This window comes from Zingiber officinale, chromosome 1B (genome assembly GCF_018446385.1).
Source record: "Zingiber officinale cultivar Zhangliang chromosome 1B, Zo_v1.1, whole genome shotgun sequence".
In the NCBI taxonomy this organism is placed as follows: Eukaryota; Viridiplantae; Streptophyta; class Magnoliopsida; order Zingiberales; family Zingiberaceae; genus Zingiber; species Zingiber officinale.
In genome coordinates this window covers 78830223-78851081 of record NC_055986.1, presented here as the reverse complement: position 1 = coordinate 78851081, position 20859 = coordinate 78830223, and the positions used below count along the sequence as shown (strand labels likewise).

Sequence of the window (20859 nt, the reverse complement as noted above, 5' to 3'; positions counted from 1 at the left end):
ATCTGAGATTTATCTTACTATATGCCTATAGCATGTGTGTATACATTTACCTCTCTCTATGTCTGTGGGACCGGTACTAGGAGGTCAATAAGATAACGGATCTATCTTTTTTGTTTTTTTTAGAATTCTAACAAAGTCCTAGGATAACGCAGACAGTAAACATATAATATCGCTGGTGTAATAATCAAGGGTCAATTCTCATGAATTAATGACCTAAAATTTATCCTATCATACATATAATATTTATATACCTATATTTATCTCTCTTCATATCATAGGATCAACACTAGGAGTCATTCAAATAACGAATTTATCTTTAGAATTCTAACAAAATTCTAAAAATACCCCCCGGAGAATTTGTTCAGTACATAATTTAGTATTTAAAAGTCGTAAGAACGCAAAGATGACGTATTCCATCTTTTGATAAAATTCAGAAGTTTGGCCTCGCTAGCTCACTCGCTTCCTTAACCAAATGTGTCTAAAAGAGACCCTTGAAAGCAAAGAAATACTCAACTCCCTACGCTTCAAATTAGCCCAAACTCTTGCTGCGGCATCCTCTTCTTCATTATACCTTCTCTCTCTCTAGCTTAATTGTTCTCTTTCCAGTTCCCACCAAAACGAAGATTCTGTGAAATCTTTCACGCCAATGGAGTGTTGTCCCCTTCTCCTTGTCATCTGATATATATTGCCCTCTCATGCCTAAACACTTTTGGCTCCGGAGGGGCTTCAAGTTAATTGTTCCTATAAGGTTGGATCTGGGAGGTTGAGAGTTCTTGGAGAAGGCATCAAGGTAAACTACTTTCTTCATGTTTTGTAGCTTTGCTAATTTATGGATGATCTCTCTCTCTCTCTCTGCGTTTTGAAATTATTAAGACATTGGAGAGTCTAAAATCCTTGATCTTAGGTTATTTAATTACAACTATGACAACAAAATTAAAGAAATACTTTCAAATTTTATTTATATAATTAATCACCTAATATAGCCCAACTAGTGCACAAAGATTATCTTTTTTTTCTTAATATATTTCTTTACTAATTAAACTCTTACATGAAAATAATTAACAAGCGTTGCTTCTAAAACTCAATCTTAGCTACAAATTCAGTCAGAGTGTCAGTTGATTTATTCACATGAATTTCATATATATTTTTGTATATGGCCATATGTGACGACACGATCTTTAAATGCAAACCAGAAAGGCTTTTGTTTTATTTAATTTTGTTTTGTTTACATTGTCATTAATTGGATTTACCTGTATTTGTTTCATGTGTGGTTTGAGCATGCAGACACAGCAAACAAATTAAAGCTCATTGCTTCACGCAATCAATTGCACCCATGGACAAGCCACCAGCCTCGGCCTCCACCACCACCACCACCTTCATCCAAGCGGATGTCACCACCTTCAAGGAGCTCGTCCAGCGCCTCACTGGCCCGGCCGAGTCAACTACGACTGCCTCCACCGTGTGCTCCCCTCCCTCCTCCGCCTCCTCCTCCTCCTCCTCCCTCCCCGCCGGCCGACTCAAGCGACTCCATCACGGCTCTCATTTGAGGCTTGCCATCCCAAGAACAGATGCTCCATCGGGATCAACTAAGCTGGCCAGTCCGGCAGCACCGTCGCCTGCAGCCACCTTCGCGAGGTTGGATATATCAGCGGAGGAGAAGAGTGGGGAGGCTATTGAGGAGGAGGAGGAGGAGGAGGAGCGGGCCATTAAAGAGAGGCGGTTCTATTTGTACCCTTCGCCCCGGGCAAAAAACAGGGTTGCTGAGCCGGAGCTGCTCCCGTTGTTTCCCATCACATCACCGAGGGCTGCTGCCGGCGAGCCGTGAGAATTGTATGTGAAACTGGATGAATTGAATTTAGCCTAGTTAATTAAACTTATTGTTTTATGAATAAATGGGGGTTTGAGGATAGTTAAGGGAATGCTTAGTTAAAGAATTAAGTGTGAACTCTTGCTTTACGTTTAAATTGCAAAGAAACCGACAGTTAGAAATATTGGTACATGTAAAAGAAATTCTATAACATGTCTTTCTCTGTGAAATTGTATAAGAAAACTGTGAATTGATTTCAAAATTGTTGGTTTTTTAATTGAGTTTAATTTTAAAGTTCAGGAAAATTTTATTGTGATTTCGGATGTTAGTAAGTTAATGAAAGTGAAAATTGAAGATTAAATTCACTTTTTAGATAATTTCATTATCAATAAAGAATGCATATATCCACACAACCTAAAGCTAATGGGTTTCAAGAAGTATATGTTGTAATCAAAGACGAATTAATCTATTGTTATAAGGAACAAACAAAGTTCAAATCAAAGAGTAGTTCAAACTTTTCCTAAGTGCTTTCCTATTCTTTCTTTTAGTGGGAATGCATTTGGTACAGTGATAGATATTTTATTTCTTAAATATGACAATAGATGTTTCATTTCTTATGTAATTTTTATTTATAAAAAATAGATATTTAAATAATTATTTTATTGTCTATTTTATTTTTAAAATAATGTATTTTGTTATTCAATTCATTTACAATATATCATGAACACGAGGTATGAAAACTCAATCATGATGAGTGAACTAAATAGCTAGGGTAAATGGACCAATAAAAAAAATCTTAAATTAGGTAATATCGAATTTAGAGTGATCAGTCCTGCTCTACAATAGTTTTCTATCAATCGTCAGGATAAATCGGGAAGCTATCGAGATGAGCAGCCTAAAAGCCCAAGATCATGTGGTTGTGCATCTAATTTGGAGGTCAAATCCCTAGGATCGAACCATGAATACTTAAGTTATAACTTGACACCCTACCATTACACCGTAACCTATGAAGCTAATGAATGGACCAATAAATCCAGGAGGCCCTCAACTAGGTGAGTTGATCACGTCAATTAGATTGAGTGATTAAAAGTGTTAGTTGGCCATAATAATTAGGATGATTGTGCTAATTAAGCTAGACAAGTCATGCATTATGGTATCAATTAGGTCACAAAGAATGATTAGGTCGAACAGATTGTGATGGCCAAATAGGTGAATTGATCGTTAGGAAGATCAAACACACTAATCAAGCTAGATGAACCAACTAGGTTAAGTGGGTTGGATAGATGGATTTGATTAAGCTTGAATGTACGATCAAGTAAGATGGATCAAATCTAGTTAAAGGGTCAAATGAATTGATCGAGTTGAGTGATACCATAAGATAGTGATTACACTCCATGTTAGTTGGCTAAACTTAAGTGTAGGATTGAATAAAACACTAGAGGGTGGTGAATATTGCATGTCGCTTTTTCACTTTGTTCAAAAACTTGAGAGATAGCAGTAGAAAAGGAAAACGAAAATGAAAACAATACTAACATTGTTTCTTTTTATTTAGTTCATAGCCTATGTTGCTAGTCAAAGGCCAGCGATCATTGATCATTGATCGTCCTTTTCTTTCTACACTGTAGATGGTTAGTATTTCTAGACTTACATAGTTTCTTAAAACGTCTTACCATCATAACCATTTCCTTGTCATCGAGAGAAGACTCTGACTCAGGTTCGTCTCTTGATGCTTTGGTGGCGACGTTGTGCTTGGACTCCTTCGTACCTGCACATCTTGATTCACACACTTCAAATGTCGAGAATAATTCTTCCAAAGTAATTTTTTCTAAGTCTTTAGAAATATAAAAGGCATCTACTAGTGATCCCCATTTCATATTTCTAGGAAAAGAATTTAATGCGTACCTTAGCGAATCTCGGTTACTTACCTTTCTCCAAGATTTGAAAGTTCGGTGATAAGCTCTTTAACTCTTGAGTGCAGATGCGCAGTTGTTTCGTCTTCTCCAAGTCACAGGTTGGTGAGCTGGTTGCGAAGTAGATCCCGTCTTGCGAGCTTAGCTTCAGACGTCCCTTCATGTAGCTCAAGGAACTTCTCCCAAAGTTCCTTCGCGGAGTCGTAGTTGCCGATTCGGTTGACTTCTTGTGGCGGAAGAACGCTCAGCAGATGATACTCTGCTTTACCGTTTGCCACGTAGTCGGTCTGCTCCTTTTTTGTCCACTGATATTTCTCTTTACCTTCTGGTGCTGTAAAACTGAATTCCATAATTAACAATAACTCAAAATCCATTTTAAAAAATACCTGCATTCGCTTTTTCTAGGTAGAGAATTCCCCTTCGAACTTCGGCGAGTATATACTTGGTCCGACCATCGTCTTTGCTTCGATTGGTGGTTAGTCCTCCTGAAGCATCCTGGCTCTGATACCACTTATTAGACCGCGTTGGCCGGCTAAAATGGAGGTTGAATAGCCCTACAAAAATAAAAAGAAACTACCCTTCTCGAACTTTCAAATAAACACTCACATAAATTAAATAAACAGAAAGAGGATTATACTAAATCTTGAGTGATTTAGCCAAAGCTAACTCAAGGTGTGGATCCTGTCCCACGAGAATTATAGCTAATTGGTAGGGATGACAATGGGTCGGGTTCGGGTCGGATTCTATATCCTCCGTGCCCATACCCATCGGGTATAGGATATCCAATGGGTATACCCATACCCATTAAAGGACCGGATATATTCTATACGTGTAATTTTTCTTTTTTCTATCAAGCTATTATCATTCAACAAAAACATATTAAAATTAACATCCTATTATATATATATATATATATAATTAAAAAATAGATTAAACATCTATATAGTCTCCTACTAATATCAACAAAAAATAGTAAGTCGATTTTAGAAAAAGAAAATTTTCTTTAATATATGTATATATATTATTTAACCGGGTATTTGGGTCAGGTATCGGGTATTGATAGTCCCTCCATACCCTCCTCCATTCGGGTAGGATATCGGATCCTCCATCGGGTTGGGGTGAAATTGCCATCCCTACTAATTGGTATGAATCTAGTAGTGTGGTTTGACCACATCCATGACTTGATTCTACAAAAGCTCTATAATTCAGTGGGAGCATCATTTAGTTAAAGGTCCAATTAAATGATAAATAGAATATAATATTTACTTTCTGCATTATTTCTATTGTAGATTGCCATGTCGACAAACACGAACACCTTCTCCCTGCATTCTATCCTTGACAAGGACAAGCTCAATGGAGCTAATTTCCTAGACTGGTACAGGAATCTGAGAATTGTTCTCACACAAGAAAGAAAAGTGTACGTCCTGGAGCAGCCCATTCCCGAGGCTCCTCCTGCCACTGCCACGCGAGCTGACCGAGATGCTTATAAGAAGCATCAAGATGATGCATTAGATGTGTCATGCCTCATGCTCGCGACCATGAACTCTGAGCTTCAGAAGCAACACGAGTTGATGTCTGCTTATGATATGGTTGAACATCTTTGTCAACTATATCAAGGACAAGCGAGGCACGAGAGATTCGAGATCTCCAAGGCATTGTTTCAGTACAAGATGCAAGATGGACTCCCGTAGGTCCATATGTGCTCAAGATGATTGGGTACATAAAAAACCTACAGAGGCTGGGATTCCCACTTGGCCAAGAACTGGCCACTGACTTGATCTTGCAATCCTTAACAGAGAGCTACAGTCAATTTGTCATGAATTACAACATAAACGAAATTTACAAGGCACTGCCTGAGCTACTTAGCATGTTAAGAATTGCTGAGCTAAACCTTAAGAAGGTAAAGCCCAACTCCATTTTGATGGTGCAAAAGCATAAAGGCAAGGGCAAGCTTAAAGGTAAGGGAAAGTCCCAAGCCAAGGGAAAAGGCAAGGTAATGAAACCTAAAGGAGGGGTTGCCAAAGATGCTACCTGCTTCCACTGCGGTCAGACCGGGCACTGGAAGAGGAACTGCAAAGTATATCTGGAAGATCTTAAGAAGAAGAGAAGTGAGACTTCTACTTCAGGTATATATGTTATAGAAGTCAATCTATCTATTTCTGCATCGTGGGTATTGGATACCGGATGTGCTTCTCACATTTGTACTAATGTGCAGGCGCTGAGAAATAGCAGGGCATTGACAAAGGGCGAGGTGGACCTACGAGTAGGCAATAGAGCACGGGTTACTGCTGTTACTATAGGAACTTACTTTCTATCTCTGTCCTCTGGGCTTGTACTAGAATTAGATGAATGTTGTTATGTACCTGCTCTTACAAAGAACATTATTTCAGTCTCTTGTTTGGACAAGAAAGGCTTTTCTTTTATAATAAAGAACAAATGTTGTTTCGTTTACTTAAATGATATGTTCTATTGTAATGCACCTCTGATAAACGGACTCTACATTCTAGACTTAGAGAACCCTATCTATAACATAAGTACCAAAAGGTTTAAGTCAAATGATATGAACCGAACCTATCTCTGGCATTGTCGCTTAGGTCATATAAATGAGAATCGCTTATACCAACTCCATAAAGATGGTTTGCTGGACTCATTTGATTTCGAATCATATGAGACATGCGAGTCATGCCTACTGGGCAAGATGACCAAGACTCCCTTTAGTGGACACAGTGAAAGAGCGACTGACGTGTTACGACTTATACATAGTGATGTATGTGACCCTTTCAATGTCGCTGCCAGAGGTGGTTATAGGTACTTCATTACATTTACTGATGATTTTAGTAGATATGGTTATGTGTATTTGATGACACATAAGTCACGATCCTTTGAAAAGTTCAAAGAATTCAAGAATGAAGTACAAAACTAGCTAGGCAAGAGTATTAAGATACTTCGATCAGATCGAGATGGAGAATACCTTAGCCATGAATTTCGTGACTATCTAGCTGAGTGTGAGATTCTATCCCAACTCACTCCTCCTGGAACACCACAGTGGAATGGTGTATCCAAAAGGAGGAATCGTACCCTATTAGATATGGTACGATCTATGATGAGTCACACAGATCTTCCTATGTCTTTTTGAGGATATGCTCTAGACACAGCAGCCTTCACACTTAACCGTGTTCCATCCAAAATTGTGATAAAGACACCATATAAGATATGGATTAGGAGAGATGCCCAGATGTCTTTTATGAGGATTTGGGGTTGTGAGGCTTACGTTCGACGTCAAGTCTCGGACAAATTGGGACCCAAATCCGATAAGTGCTATTTTATGGGATATCCCAAGGAAACGAAGGGATATTACTTCTACATTCCCAGTCAACACAATGTGTTTGTGGCTAAGACTGGGGTATTTCTAGAAAAGGACTTTGTTTCTAGAAAAACTAGTGGGAGTACGTTCGATCTTGAAGAAGTTCAAGATATGGACCATAGCACTGAAGGCTTGATGGAAGTTGAATTGGAACCACAAAGTGTTGTGGATGATGAGATTGTTCCACAAGGAGTTGAGGAACAACAACCAGTTCAAGTAGACCTATCTCTTCGCAGGTCTAATAGGGTACGTCGTCAGCCTGAGAGATACTCATTTCTCTTGTCTGACCATGATGACATTATGATCGTTGAGAATGAGCCTATCTCTTATCAGGAAGCTATAATGAGACCAGATTCTGAGTCATGGCTAGAGGACATGAGATCCGAGATGGAATCCATGTACACCAACCAAGTATGGACTTTGGTTGATCCACTTGAAGGCGTCAACCCCATTGGGTGTAAGTGGGTCTTTAAGAGAAAGACTGACATGGATGGACTGATTACCTATAAGGGTCGCTTGGTAGCTAAAGGTTTCAAGCAAATTCATGGTATTGACTATGATGAAACCTTTTCTCCAATAGCGATGTTTAAGTCCATTCAGATCATGCTTGCTATTGCAGTATACCATGATTATGAGATCTGGCAGATGGATATCAAAATCGCGTTTCTAAATGGAAACTTGCTCGAGGATGTGTATATGACACAACTTGAGGGTTTTGTAGATCCACAGCATACTGACAAAGTATTCAAGCTTCATAAGTCCATATATGGACTAAAGCAAGCTTCTCGGAGCTGAAATCTTCGATTCGATGATGCGATCAAACAGTTTGGTTTCATCAAGAATGAAGATGAACCTTGTGTCTACAAGAAGGTTGTTGGGAACACAGTTGTCTTCCTTGTATTGTATGTGGATGACATACTACTCATTGGAAATGACATCTCTTTGTTGCAATCTGTAAAGACTTGGCTAGGGAATTGTTTCTCAATGAAGGACTTAGGTGAAGCAGCCTGTATTTTAGGCATAAAGATCTATAAAGATAGATATAAGAGATTGCTTGGTCTAAGTCAAAGTACATATATTGACACGGTATTACTACGGTTTGCCATGCAAAATTCCAAGAAAGGATTTCTGCCGATGTCACATGGTATGAGTCTTTCGAAGACTCAAAGTCCCTCTTCTAGAGAGGAGAGAGACCGCATGGATAAGATCCCTTATGCTTCAGCCATAGGATCTATCATGTACGCCATGCTATGTACTCATCCTGATGTTTCGTATGCTTTGAGCATGACGAGCAGATACCAGTCAGATCCAGGTGAACGTCACTGGATAGTGGTCAAGAAAATTCTTAAGTACCTGAGAAGGACTAAAGACTATTTCTTGATATTTGGAGGCGATGACGAGCTAGCTGTAAAGGGTTACAGTGATGCCAACTTCCAAACTGACTAGGATGATTATAGATCGCAGTCTGGGTTCGTGTTTTGCTTGAATGGTGGTGCTGTGAGCTGGAAGAGTTCGAAGCAGGGCACAGTTACTGATTCTACAACAGAGGCCGAGTATATTACTGCATCAGAAGCAACAAAGGAGGCAGTTTGTATCCGCAAGTTCATTACTGAGCTTGGGGTGGTTCCTAGCATACAAACCCTATAGAAGTCTATTGTGACAACAATGGAGCAATTGCACAGGCTAAGGAACCTCGCTCACACCAGCGGACCAAACACATACTACGGCGCTTCAATCTCATTCGAGAGATCATCGATAGAGGAGATGTGAAGATTTGCAGAGTACCCACAGAGGCTAACGTCGCTGATCCCTTGACCAAGGCTTTGGCACAGAGAAATCATGATGGTCACACTAAGTCATTAGGCCTTAGAGCTTACACTGATTGACACTAGTGCAAGTGGGAGATTGTTAGTTAGAGTCCTAGAGCCAATCATATGATGATTGTTGTATGGACTCGATGTATCATATTCCTATATATTTATAAAGGTATTTCTTTATGGTTATTATACCTACTTATATTGGTGCCAAATAACTAAGTGTAATAGCGTCCTTGAGTAGAAGGTTCTTATCTATATCAATCGATTGGTTGAATCGATAGTGAGATGATATAGAGAACACTACTCTTAATCATTCCTAGTCAAGTATTAACATTCAGGGACAATGTTAATGCACTGAGACTAACATGTTGGTCAACTCGATGATTTGATCTCACAAGTCATGGATATAGAGATGTCAAGTTGACACATGGGTATGCATTGGAGAATGTATACTGAATTACCCGCCAAGAGAAAGTATTATGGATCATTATATGAGTGTCATATACTTTCTCATGTGACTATTAGTATGGCTATCAGTCCTTGGACCTGAAGTCACCATGGTTCCCTACATAAGGAGTTACATACTTTGACTTCGTCAAATGTCACCCGTAACTGGGTGGACTATAAAGGCGATTACTGGGTATGTAACAAATTATGTGGAGGGATGTGAGTGATGTAGATGGGATCTATCCCTCCTATATGACGGGAGTGGCATCATGATTCTTGATAGAGTTAAACCACTAAGTGCATGACCATACCCTAATGAGTCAATATGAGATATTGAGCTCATTTGATTAGAGTGAGTCTACTTGGAGTTCAAGATATAAATTGATTAGAGGATGACGCGGTCTATGTTGGTGCGGGAAGCATCCGACGATCGAACCTTAGTTTTGATAATGGCAAAGGATTTAAAGTTAAGCTTGTGGTGATCTAACGTGTTGAATAAGTGTTTCAGGAAAGTCCTAGCTGCGGTTAGGTAAAGGAAAAATCCTAAGGGGTGGTAACCTTAGGTCCTAGGGGGCGGTAACCCTAGGTGAGGGAAAACCCTAAGGGGTGGTAACCTTAGGTCCTAGTGGGCGGTAACCCTAGGTGGAGGAAAATCCTAAGGGGCGGTAACCTTAGGTCCTAGGGGGTGGTAACCCTAGGTGGAGAAAAACCCTAGGGGGCGGTAACCCTAGGTCCTAGGGGGTGGTAACCCTAGGCGGAAAGTCCAGTCGGTCTGGAGGACCGGACTGGCATCAGGTAATCTCTCCTGAGGGGAGTAGGTGAGGACGCGTTCCCCGTAGAGGGAACAGTAGGCGTCGGGTCGACCTAGGGTTTCCGGTTGGGAATCCGAAGTCAAACTCGGACAGTCCGAAGACTGTCAGTTATTCCTTACTGTGTTTTATCAGATTCTAACACTGTCTTGCATGGGATTTTGCTCGGACTAACCTGGTTTTGCAGGTGAGGAACCTACTGGAAAAAGGTGGTCCGGGCGCCCGGAACAGGTCCGGGCGCCCGGGACCAAGTCTTATCCCTGCCGCGACTTCGCCACATGGAGCATCCTGGTTGGTTGGCCACGTCACACTCCAGGCTCCCGGAAGGGATCCAGACGCCCGGAATGTCATATAAAAAGAGGGTCGAGGGTGCAGCCAAAGAACATTGAATTCTAAGCTTTTTTCTGTGAAGTGCTACCAACGAGATGACCTTGAAGTGCTACTACTCGATGTCGACAACCCGAAGCTCAGACTCTTCGATCTTTTGTTGTTGGTATTAGTTTACTTATTGCATTAATTGTAATTCAAATTGTAATCTTTCCGATATATAGTTGTTTCCCACCGAAAGCGGTCAAGGACCGCGGGCCTTCGAGTAGGAGTCGCCATAGGCTCCGAACGAAGTAAAACACCTGCATCTCTGTGTGTTTGAGTTTACTTTCCGCTGCGTTTCTATTCTATGTTTTAAATTGTTAAAATAGCCACGAGCGCTATTCACCCCCCCTCTAGCGCTTTTGATCCATCAGTCTATACCTCAGTTGATCAATTTAGATGTCAAGGATAGAAGAGCATTGTCACATATTGTGAGAGTCACAATTAGTAGTCACAAAGGTGATGTTGGATCTCAACATTCTTATAACTTGGGTAGTAATGATGTGTTGCTAGATACCACTCATTACTTATGCTTCTAATGGATTTATGAGCATTGCCAACATTACAAGAATCTATAGGGTCGCACACAAAGGGAAACTAGATGGAGAATAGGTTCATATGATGGACTAAGAGGATTAGGTTCATGTGATGAACCAAATTGGATTAAGAGTAATCCAAATTAGACTAATTGAGTTGGACTCAATTTGATTCATGTGTTGAATGATGCTAATTTAGATTATGACTCATTGAATCAATTTAATTCAATGAATAGAGAATCATTAAATCAAATTGACTTGAATCAATTGTTAGATTTGATCAACCATGGGAGATAAGAAGTCAAGTTTGACTTGACTTGAGAGGGAAGATGAAGGGTCAAGTTTGGCTTGACCAAATGCCACCTCATTTGTGACTTGGCATGGGTCGGCCAATGATGGTGTTCCACATCATCAAGGCCACATCATTATGTGCCACCTCATGAGGAAGACCAAGAGCCATGACTCTTGGTATTACATGGAGGTTTAAACCCCTCCATTAAGTGGCTGACCACATTAGTGATGCATTTAGCAATTTGTGTGCTAATTCAAGTCTTCTTCTTCCTCTCTCTACATTCTCCTCTCCCTCTCATCCTCCATTGCCGTGACCACCAAGAGTGCTAGCACACTCTAAGTGGTTTTTCTCCACCTTTTGTCTGTGTGGATGCATATAGAGGGGTGTACACTTGACATCCTATGAGATCCAGCAACTCTTGGACGAGCGGGATAAGCGAAGGGTTTCGCTACAAGGGTAACTCTCTTTTCATGTAGATCTAAGGTAGATCTAGGGTAGAAACATGTACATGATTTAATTTTAAATATATCTTCACATGGATCCGTGGCTAGCTTCGGGGTTTCCGCAACGCAAAAAGTGGTTTTTGCGGCTTGAATTGCTAACATCATGACCACTAGCCATTTCTCAAAATCTGGACCCTGTACAACTTCCTGATAAGATGTAGACTCATTGAGATCAACAAGCACTACATAACCGTGGTCAAACAAGAGAAAAGAATATCTCTCAGGTTGATGATGGGTTCTATTAGATCTGCGTAGAGCTTATGCTACTTGAACAAGTTGTTGCTCCACAACTTCTTGCGGTGTGATAAAATCATGATCCACAACATCTTGTGGAACCTGATAAATTTCTATCAAGGCTTCGGTGTTAAATTGTGTATCTTGAATTTTTTTAAGATTAACTTTATTCCCACTAGTTTTTCTAGAAATAAACTCCATTTCTAGAAAGATATCATCTCTGGCAACAAACACTTTGCCTTGTATCAGATTATAAAAGTAATATCCCTTTGTTTCCTTGGGATATTCTATAAAATAACTCTTGTCTAATTTGGATCCTAGTTTATCAGAGACTTGTCGTCGAACATAAGTCTCACAACTCCAAATCTTAATGAAAGACATCTTGGGACTCTTCCCAATCCATATCATATATGGTGTCTTTATGATGGTCTTAGATGGAATGCGGTTAAGTGTGAAAGCAGTCATCTCTAGAGCATGCCCTCAGAAAGAAGTAGGAAGATCTGTTTGACTCATCATCGATCGTACCATATCTAATAAAGTATGATTTCTCCTTTTTGATTCATCATTCCATTGTGGTGTTCTAGGTGGAGTGAGTTGAAATATGATCCCACACTCAACGAGATGGTCATAAAAGTCTTGGCTAAGGTATTCCCCACCTTGATCTGATCGAAGCATCTTAATAGGCTTTCCAAGTTATTTTTGTACTTTATTTTTAAATTCTTTGAACTTTTAAAAGGATTCTGATTTATGTCTTATTAGATACATATAGTCGTACCTATTGAAATCATCAATAAAAGTAATGAATAATGATAACCTCCTCTAGCTGCTATTCTAAAAGGGTTGCATGTAGCAGTATGTATGAGTTCTAACAAGTCATTAGCTCTTTCACTATGTCCACTAAATATAGTTTTTGTCATCTTTCCTTGAAGACAAGATTCGTATACCTCATATGATTTAAAATCAAATGAGTTCAAAAGTTCATTCTTTTGGAGTTGGGATATGCGACTCTCATTTATGTGACCTAAGCGAAAATGTTAGAGATATGTTTAGTTCAAATCAATAGACTTGAATTGTTTTGTATTTATGTTAAAGATTGGGGTGTCAAAGTCTAGAACATAGACTTTATTCATAAGATGTGCACTATAATAGAGTATTTTATTAAAATAAACAGAACAACATTTATCTTTTATTATAAATAAAAACCTTTATTGTCTAAATAAGAAACAGAGATAATGTTCTTAGTTAAGGCAGATACATAACAACACTCTTCAAGTTCTAAAATAAGCATAGTGGGCAAAGATAAGGAATATGTTCCTACAGCTATAGCAACAACTCTTGCGTCATTGCCTACTCGTAGGTTGACTTTGCCCTTTGTTAATGATCAACTATTTCCCAACCCCTGCACATTAGTAAAAATATAAAATGCACACCCGATATCTAATACTCATGAAGAAGAAATAGATATATTGACTTCTATAACATATATACCTAAGGTATGTTAGGACCAAAAGTAGCTAGAGGGGGGGGGGGGTGAATAGCTCGTCGCGTGCCCGGTGTTTGGCGTTGCCTGTTTCTTCAAAGATATGGCAGCGAAAAATACAGAAACAAATCATACAACGCTAACACGGTTGGTTTACTTGGTATCCACCTCACAAGAGGTGACTAGTCCAAGGATCCACACCAACACACACACCCTCCACTAATAAAACTCTCCTTTATGGTAACTACCAAAGGTGGAGAAGCCCTACAAGACTCAATACAAGAAGAGAGGAAAGGGATACAAGAAATACAAGCTTACAAGCTTACAATGAGTGCAAAACCCTAACCCTAGTTTCTTTTCTTGCTTTGATCCGCCTCTTGACTTGGAAAACTTCCAAGATCCTTCAAGAACTGGCGATCTAAACTTTGAGAGCGCTGTGGAGAAGCTAGTAAGAGATTGGAGATGAATCTGTGAAGAAGAAGACACATAAACTAGCCGTTGTGTCGCAACGGCTAGGGCCTGGACCGATCAGGCACACTCATGATCGGTCCAGGAGTGTTCTGATCGGTCTTGGGGACCGATCAGGACCTAGGCTGATCGGTCCCAGACTGATCAGCCATCTCACAGAGCCGCACTGATCGGACTCTGATCGGTCTGTGGACCGATCAGGCCTTAGGCTGATCGGTCCCCAGACCGATCAGCCAACTCTGTGTGAGAGTTGGCCTCGTCTCTGATCGATCTCCAGACCGATCAGTAACTCTCACAGAAAGCTACTGATCGGTTACTGATCGGTCACCAGATCGATCAGATAACTCAGTGTATCACTGGATCGATCCACTGATCGATCCAGCTCTTGGTTTTTACCCAAACCAAGTCCCAAGCCTTCCAAACCAACATCCGGTCAACCTTGACCTATTGGTACATCATGCTTAGCATCCGGTCACTCCCTTGACCTGCTAGGACTTCCCAACACGATCATCCTTGATCCATCTGGATTTTCCCTTGCCCGGCTTCACTCACCAGGACTTTCACCTAGCTTCACTTACTAGGATTTTCACCTGGCTTCCCTCACCAGGATTTCCAATCTACCTGGCTTCACTCACCAGGACTTCCAAACTGCCTAGCTTCACTCACTAGGACTTTTACCTGGCTTCACTCACCAGGACTTCCAAACTGCCTAGCTTCACTCACTAGGGCTTTTACCTGGCTTCACTCACCAGGACTTTTACCTGGCTTCACTCACCAGGGTTTTCCATCTGCCTGGCTTCATTCACCAGGACTTCCAAACTGCCTAGCTTCACTCACTAGGATTTTCCATCTGCCTGGCTTCACTCACCAGGACTTTCCCTTGCCTAGCTTTACTCACCAGGACTTTCACCTGGCTTCACTTACCAGGATTTCCCGAATCAGGTCGACTCACCTCGGGTCAACCAGGTCAACCTTGACCAAAGATTGCACCCACAATCTCCCAAGTTTGTATTCTTGTCAAACATCAAGATACAACTTTTCTATCCTCGTCAAACATCAGAATAGAACTTTTCTATTTTCGTCAAACATCAAAATACAACTCGAGTCAGGTCAACTCGAGTCAGATCAACCAGGTCAACCTTGACCTAAGGTTGCACCAACAAGGTAGAAGTCTCACTTCTCTTTCTTTTCAGTTCCTCTAGGTACAACTTGCAATGCCTCATCTAGTGTCTGGTCTCACCACAGTGGAAGCAGGTTCCTTCCTTAGCATCAATGCATAAGTCTTGCCCTTGCCTTTGTCTTGGGTCTTACCCTTACCTTTGGGCTTCCATTTGCCTTTTCCCTTTTGCACCATCAAAATGGTACTTGGCTTTGCTTTCTTAAGGTTGAGTTTAGCAGTTCTCAACATGCTCAACATCTCAGGCAATGGTTTGTTAATTTCATTCATATTATAATTAATGACAAACTGATTGTAGCTCTTAGGCAACGACTGTAGAATAAGGTCAGTGGCCAATTCTTGGCCCAATGGAAATCCTAATCTTTGTAGGTACTCCACATACTCAATCATTTTGAGTACATATGGTTCTATTCTTGCATCTTGCATTGAAACAGAGCCTTAGAGATCTCAAATCTCTCATGTCTTGCTTATCCTTGATATAGTTGTCTAAGATGTTCAACCATATTTTAAGTATCCATGTTCTCATGTTGCTTCTGAAGCTCAGAGTTCATGGTGGCAAGCATAAGGTATGATACATCTAATGCATCATCTTGATGCTTCTTGTAAACATCTTTATTAGCTCCAGTGGTAGTAGTGGGGGGGGGGGGGTGTTTCAGGAATGAGCTGCTCTACTATGTATAATTTTCTTTCTTAATTGAGAAATATTCTCAAGTTCCTATACCAGTGTAGGAAATTAGCTCCGTTGAGCTTGTCCTTATCAAAGACAGATCACAGAGAGAGTGTACTCGATGTACTAGATAATATGGTGATCTTTAACTATAAAATATAGAAATAAGTATCATATTTAGATCATTTAATTAGGACTTTAATTAAATTATTCTCCCACTGAATTTGAAAGCTTGGTAAGTGCAAGTCATGGATGTGGTTTTACCCACACTACTAGCTCCAAATCTAATCATGATGATATTTTTATGGGACAAGATCCATATTATACCTTATCTTGAGTTAGCTTTGGCTAATCTCCCAAGACTTAGAATGATGCCAAACCGCGAGCACCAACCCCAAATCGGATACAGCGACACCACCGATTCTCAATTGATGGCAAGAAAACTAATGATCAGATACATTACAAGCACTACCGAACTCTAGAGTTTCTCCAATAAAAGATCTCTTAGCCTTTAGGAAGAGAAAATAGAACTTATTCTTCGAATACCCTCTTCACTCATTACATCTCCTTAAATACATAAACTTTACTAATAGCAAAGTTCAATTAAACAAGTATGTAATTAAGTGCCATTAAACAAATACATGCAACTAGGGAAATGAATAAAAGGTTGCATTTTATTTTGACTAGGAGTGGCAAAGAGTCATTCTCCTTTCTAGGAAACTCATATCATAGTATAACTTAGGTAGGAAACGTTTACCAATTACATTATATGTAACTCTTGTATCATTGGATGAACAAGACTATTTGTTCGTTTGCTCATCTTATGAAATCCATATTTTAACTCATCTTAAGTTAGCTTTGGCTAATCACCCAAGACTTGTATAATTTGAATTATATCATATGAGATATACCTTTAAGTTTAAATCTATTGAGGTAACTTAGTTAAGTCACACCCAAAGTTCAATAGTCGGATATCATAATTGTCCTGTCGCACTCTACCAAGATAAAATGAGTCACTTTACTTTGGCAAACTTGACTGCATATGATCAAGGTAGTTGTGAGTACCAAACTTTTGTTGGAATAAGAAAAGGACCTGATTTCGATTAAACTACACATGTATCACATATAATCATGACATACATCAACATATATGCTAAATAAAATGTGACATGGTTATGACCCCATCAACTACGATCTTCTCAACCCAATGAGAAGATCGGAAGGCCAACCTAGGTTAAAGCATCTATTGGATCAATCACACGTTAAAGGGGGGTGAATCACGTGGTTTTCAAAAACTCATTTTGTCAGTTTTAGAATTACAAGTACGTAGCGGAAAAAAAAAGAAAACAGATAGACACCAGAGAACACAAGCAATTTTACTTGGTTCGGAGCCTTTGGCGACTCCTACTCCAAGACCCAGGTCCCAGGAACCTATTGATGGGTAATCCATTAAAAACATCTTCTAGTAACTCCGGAAGAGGGAATCGAGTACAAGAATAGGGACAGTATAACAACCTACACTTTCCTTTTTAAAGTAGTGATCAAGTACACAAATGAAATGTTACCGACACTTTTAGAAATAGAAGTAGGAGTACTCGTGTGTCGGTGTTGGTCTATCGGTCGCAATCAGAAGTTCTCAGCAGTCGCTAGGTATAGTAGCTTCGCAGCAGAGTCGTAGCAGAAGCTTGAGGCAGTCAGAAGCTTAAAAGGATGTGCGGTAGCTCGTATCTCAGTATTATTCCAATGCCTTCTCAAGACAGCCTTATAAAAGGCATGGAAGGCGCCTCCAATAAGAAAAATTAGATCTTGAACAACCCGACACTTATCCATGACTTTGGCCAAAATTTATCCTGCGGAAGGTGCCTTCCATAGCCATAGAAGGTGCCTTCTATGAATAGTATAAAGGCGCCTTCACTGCTTCAGAGTGCCTTCGACACTATTCATCCGAAGGTAATTTTTCTCCTTTTATCCTGCAAAACAACTTTAGTCCAAATAACCTGCAACACAAGTAGTAGGACAAATAATAATTAATAATAAAGGCTAGTAATTAGTTCTTGTCCTTCCAGGACCAGAAACTAGTCAAGGTCTCAACTTAAAGATCCCAAATGGACTTAAACTAGACCGACACCTACTGCCCCTTTAACCGGATGCCTCATCACTTGGTCACTCTCCTCTAGTGACTTTCCTTAACTTATCAGTTTACCAGACATCCGGTCAACCCGTTGACCTATCTAAACTTTATGCCAACTATCCGGTCATCCCGTTAACCTAGTTAGACTTCTTGCCAGATATCTGGTCAGCCCGTCGACCTATTTGGACTTCGTATCAACTATCCAGTCGGTCTGTCGACCAAGATAAATTTCTTGCCAGATACCCGGTCAGCCCATCGACCTATCTGGACTTCATCCAACTATCTGGTCAGCCCATTGACCTAGCTAGGTTTCTTGCCAGATATCCAGTTAGCCCATCGACCTATCTAGACTTCTGTACACTTAATCAAGTGGTTAGATCACACCAACACCTAACTTAACTTACTTGTCATTCATCAAAACCTGAGTTGGACCGTTAGTACAAACTTCACCAACAATCTCCCCCTTTTTGATGCAATGACAACCTAGGTTAAGTTAGGGAAAAAAACTATGAAAAGTAAGCAAAAGAGTATGAGTAAATTAGCTTTCGTTGTGGGGGTTTAAGTTGTTCTGATTTTTCTTTGGTTTACTAACTTAATCCCCCTAACCCTCCCCCTTTGACATTCATCAAAAACAAGAGTAAATAAGACAATACAAAAAAAAAACTTGTTCAACTTGATTGAAAAAATAGTGACATTTTAGCAATAACAAAAATTTCAGAGTTATCGAGGGAGTTTTTAAAGAATTTTAACCTGAAAAAAAAATTTAAGGAAATTTTGAAATAGGTTTTGTGAAAAAGAAAATTCAAAGAATACTTTTCAGGTTTGTTTAAAAGTCATTTACAAAAATTAAAGTAGTCAGTGTTCACAAACCGTCAGAATTTTATAAAATATTGGATATTTCAAAAATGTGTCAAGAAATATTTTCAAAAATAGAACTTTGAAAAGTATAGGTGTGATTTTGAAAAACATCTTTTAGAAATATTAAAAAAAAACTTTTTGAGAAATATCTATTCAAAGCAAAGATTTAAAAGTCATTTTTAAATATCCTCACCCTGAATTTGACATTATTTCAAATTAATCTAATCAACTATAAATTGTTCTTGACTGACTAACCGTTAGTTACTAACTAACTATCAGAAGATAGAAATGGTCACTTGGTTAGTCAGGTTAAGTATTTTTTTTATCTAGTTAGTGTTTGACTAACCTGGATTACTTAACCTAATCACTATAAATTTGGTATTTAATGCCCAGACTTATGTTGATGCACTGATATAAGCATCTTAAGTCCAGACAATCTACCTATGCATCTCACCCTTTCTAAGTTTGGCAATACATAAACAAGGTAGCCCTAATGTGTTGGTGAGATATTGAAGCCCTAAATCTATAGGAACATGCTTTCTATGGAGTTGATCTAGATTAGGGAAAAAATTGATTTTGAAAATTCTAAAAATAAGGAAATTTTGAGAAAATGTTAGAAAATAAATTTTACCCTAGAATTTGCAAATTTTTGAAAATAATTTAAAAATAGTGGTCCTAGTCTATTAAACCATTCATAATTGTCGACATTGTAGGATCAAAAAGAATTTAGATATCTCCACAATGCCACTTTGGGCCTAAGCCCTCATGATTTTGTTTTTGGGCTCTACCCAAAAGGCCTCATGCCAATGGAGATATCTTTTTCTCTTATAAACACATGATCTTTCCCATGTGTTTTCAATGTGGGACTATATTTGCAACCTTGCAACCCCAACAATCCTCACCTCAAACAAAAGACCACAGGTTTCCCACGTCCGATTCTCGACCCACCAGGTCTTTCTTGTAACGACCACCCTTCTTACTACTACTATTCTCTAAGGATGACCGTTACTTAACTACTAACTCTACTTAACCGGTATGATTAAAAATCACATGGAAACCCTTACCGAAAAATTCCGGCAGAGTCTCCCCTATACCGGTGACCATATTTAACAATACATGCAATATATACTCAGCCACAAGCGGCTGGAACACATATCAATCAACCAAAAGGAATAACATCACCATGCAGTTTAATGAAATCAAATCATGCAAGTAATGAATAGCGGAAACAAAATAAAAGCATACAATTAACTAACAGCGGAAGACTAAATGACTCATCTAATACATTCTTAATAAATGGCAATTTTAATAAATTCTTAAACTAAGTCCCAAGGCTTCCATAGTCCTGGCATCACACACCATCCGCGCCACCTTGTCGCCTTCCTTGCTAAATCTTTTCTTTTCCTTTATCTGCAGTAAGAGGAAGTGTAATCTATAAGCAAAATTTGCTTAGTAAGCGCTATCTAACTCACAAAATCACGAATGTGCATGTATACGAAATAAAAACATGCTAAAACTGAATGCTAACATGTCAAGCTACTCATGCTCATGAATGGCTAAGACATCATACTAACTGATATACTAAACGTGTATAGCTAATCATGCTCATAAACTAATAAAGAAAGCAAACTAACTGAAATGCTAACATATAAAGCTAAACATGCTCATCAACTAGCAAATAAATAACATGTAAGAAACTAAACATGTAAAAGCTGCTAGCATAAGAGAAAACTCAGCTTGCTGATTTTAAAGGTGAAACTTAATTCATCTGTTCTAATCTTGTCCTTTAATACTTTGTAGTTATGGAAAACTTATACTTATAATACTTCAAAATAATAATCAACTTCTTCTTGGGCCCGGCAACTGTACTTACTATGCGCGCATCCCTAACTAGACCCGAGATAGCTGGTCCCGAATCTAGTAGGATTTGCTAGGTTATCTAAACCTAGGGACCGACTATGGGAGCCCAGCCCAAGGACTACTGAGAGTC

At 39.3% G+C, this 20859-nt stretch overlaps 1 protein-coding gene across 1 annotated transcript; it reads left to right on the top strand.

Moving 5' to 3' along the window:
• Nucleotides 1-467: 467 nt before the first annotated feature.
• On the top strand, nucleotides 468-1910 carry LOC121973339 (VQ motif-containing protein 31-like). The gene is made up of 2 exons (XM_042524840.1): nucleotides 468-790; nucleotides 1285-1910. The coding sequence occupies exon 2, from the start codon at nucleotides 1334-1336 to the stop codon at nucleotides 1823-1825; it is 492 nt and encodes a 163-aa protein (XP_042380774.1). The 5' UTR covers nucleotides 468-790; nucleotides 1285-1333; the 3' UTR covers nucleotides 1826-1910.
• The last annotated feature ends 18949 nt before the right edge of the window (nucleotides 1911-20859 follow it).

Excerpts from the sequence above, each read along its gene's own strand:
- LOC121973339 (XM_042524840.1), top strand. The coding sequence starts at position 1,334 with ATGGACAAGCCACCAGCCTCGGCCTCCACCACCACCACCACCTTCATC.